Source organism: Myotis davidii, unplaced genomic scaffold, assembly GCF_000327345.1.
Source record: "Myotis davidii unplaced genomic scaffold, ASM32734v1 scaffold586, whole genome shotgun sequence".
Taxonomy (NCBI): Eukaryota; Metazoa; Chordata; class Mammalia; order Chiroptera; family Vespertilionidae; genus Myotis; species Myotis davidii.
The window spans coordinates 979,280-980,549 of record NW_006296809.1 but is presented as its reverse complement, the minus strand read 5'-3'; the positions used below and the strand labels follow the sequence as shown (position 1 = coordinate 980,549).

General features: G+C 60.9%; 1 protein-coding gene across 1 annotated transcript in view; it reads right to left on the bottom strand.

Moving 5' to 3' along the window:
* Positions 1–547: 547 nt before the first annotated feature.
* Positions 548–1,270, bottom strand: part of PRKCZ (protein kinase C zeta) — a gene marked incomplete at its 5' end in the record, with an annotated part of 67,508 nt that continues 66,785 nt past the window's right edge. The window contains one exon of the mRNA XM_015569687.1: positions 548–1,143. Within this exon, the coding sequence (XP_015425173.1) occupies positions 976–1,143 (168 nt within the window). The remainder of the gene's footprint in view (positions 1,144–1,270) is intronic.

Here is a 1,270-nt window from a genome sequence, read left to right as displayed (position 1 = left end):
CAGCAGCAGGCCAGTCGGTACCAGGTGAGCCCAGTGGCACCCCGGGCGCATCCTGGGCCCGCGGCCGCAGTTCTAACAGAAATGAGGGGCCGGGACACTGATGCCCGGGAGCTTTTGGAGAGCTTCTGGGGGCGTGACAACGAACACAGGTGCTGCCAGAGAAGCCGCTGAGGACACCCTGTGCTTGTGCGGAACCGCAGGGCCTGGGTCCTGCCTGGAACCTCCCACCGCCTGCGGCCACACGTGGATGGCCCCTCCCCCCCCACAAACGCTGACCCACGTCCTGTGTGTGGGACGTGCCCACGGGGGGACACGCCTGTCACCCCAGAGTGGGGCTTTTTTTTTTTTTAAAATACTTTTATTGATTTTAGAGAGGAAGGGAGAGGGAGAGTGAATTAGAAAAATCAATGATGAGAGCGAATCCTTGATGGGCTGCATCCTGCACGCCCCCTACTGGGGATCAAACCCGCAACCTGGGCATGTGCCCTGGACCAGAATCGAACCTGGGGCCCTTCAGTCCGCAGGCCGATGCTCTATCCACTGAGCCAAACTGGCTAGGGCTGTGGGGCTCTGTCAGACCCAATTCAAGCTGAAGTTCGACATTCACTTCATTAATATAATCTGTTTTCCTCCAAAACATCACATTTTAAAGGCCCTACTTCAGTAACTCTGCAATCGCGTGTATGTTCCAACACATACATGCTCCTTTCTCCTTTAATACCAGGAACCACGGCTGAACGCAGGCAGCTTGAACCCCTGGGCTGCCTCCCGAGGGTGGGCGCCAGGCTTCGAAAACAAACCCACACGGAACCAGAGGACGCACTTTCCTCCGGGACCCCGCACAGAACCATAATGGGGGTGGTCGCCGGTCAGGACACCCCACGGACCCAGGGCGGCATCGCCAGGCGATGCTGGGCCAGACCCCCCAGGGGCCTATGGGTCCCCCTCTCCCTGTTCTGTCACGTGGGCTCCAGGTCACCCCAGCCCCGCCCAGGGCAGTGCCCGCCCCGCCTCAGGCCCGCAGAAGGGGGGATCCCATGCCGTGGGCCTTACCAGGTCCCAGTCGATGCTGCGGAAGAAGGCGTGAGACTTGATGTCGGAAAACCCGGTCTGTGGCCGGCAGCCGAGCCGCTCTTTGGGGTCCTAAGGGTCAGAGTTCAAATGAGGACCGGTCAGCACAGAGCAAAGAAGCGTCCGGCAGCCCCCGCTCCTGGCCAGCGGCGAGGCACCAGCAAACTCCCCCCACAGCCAGCCTCCCCACACGGGTTCT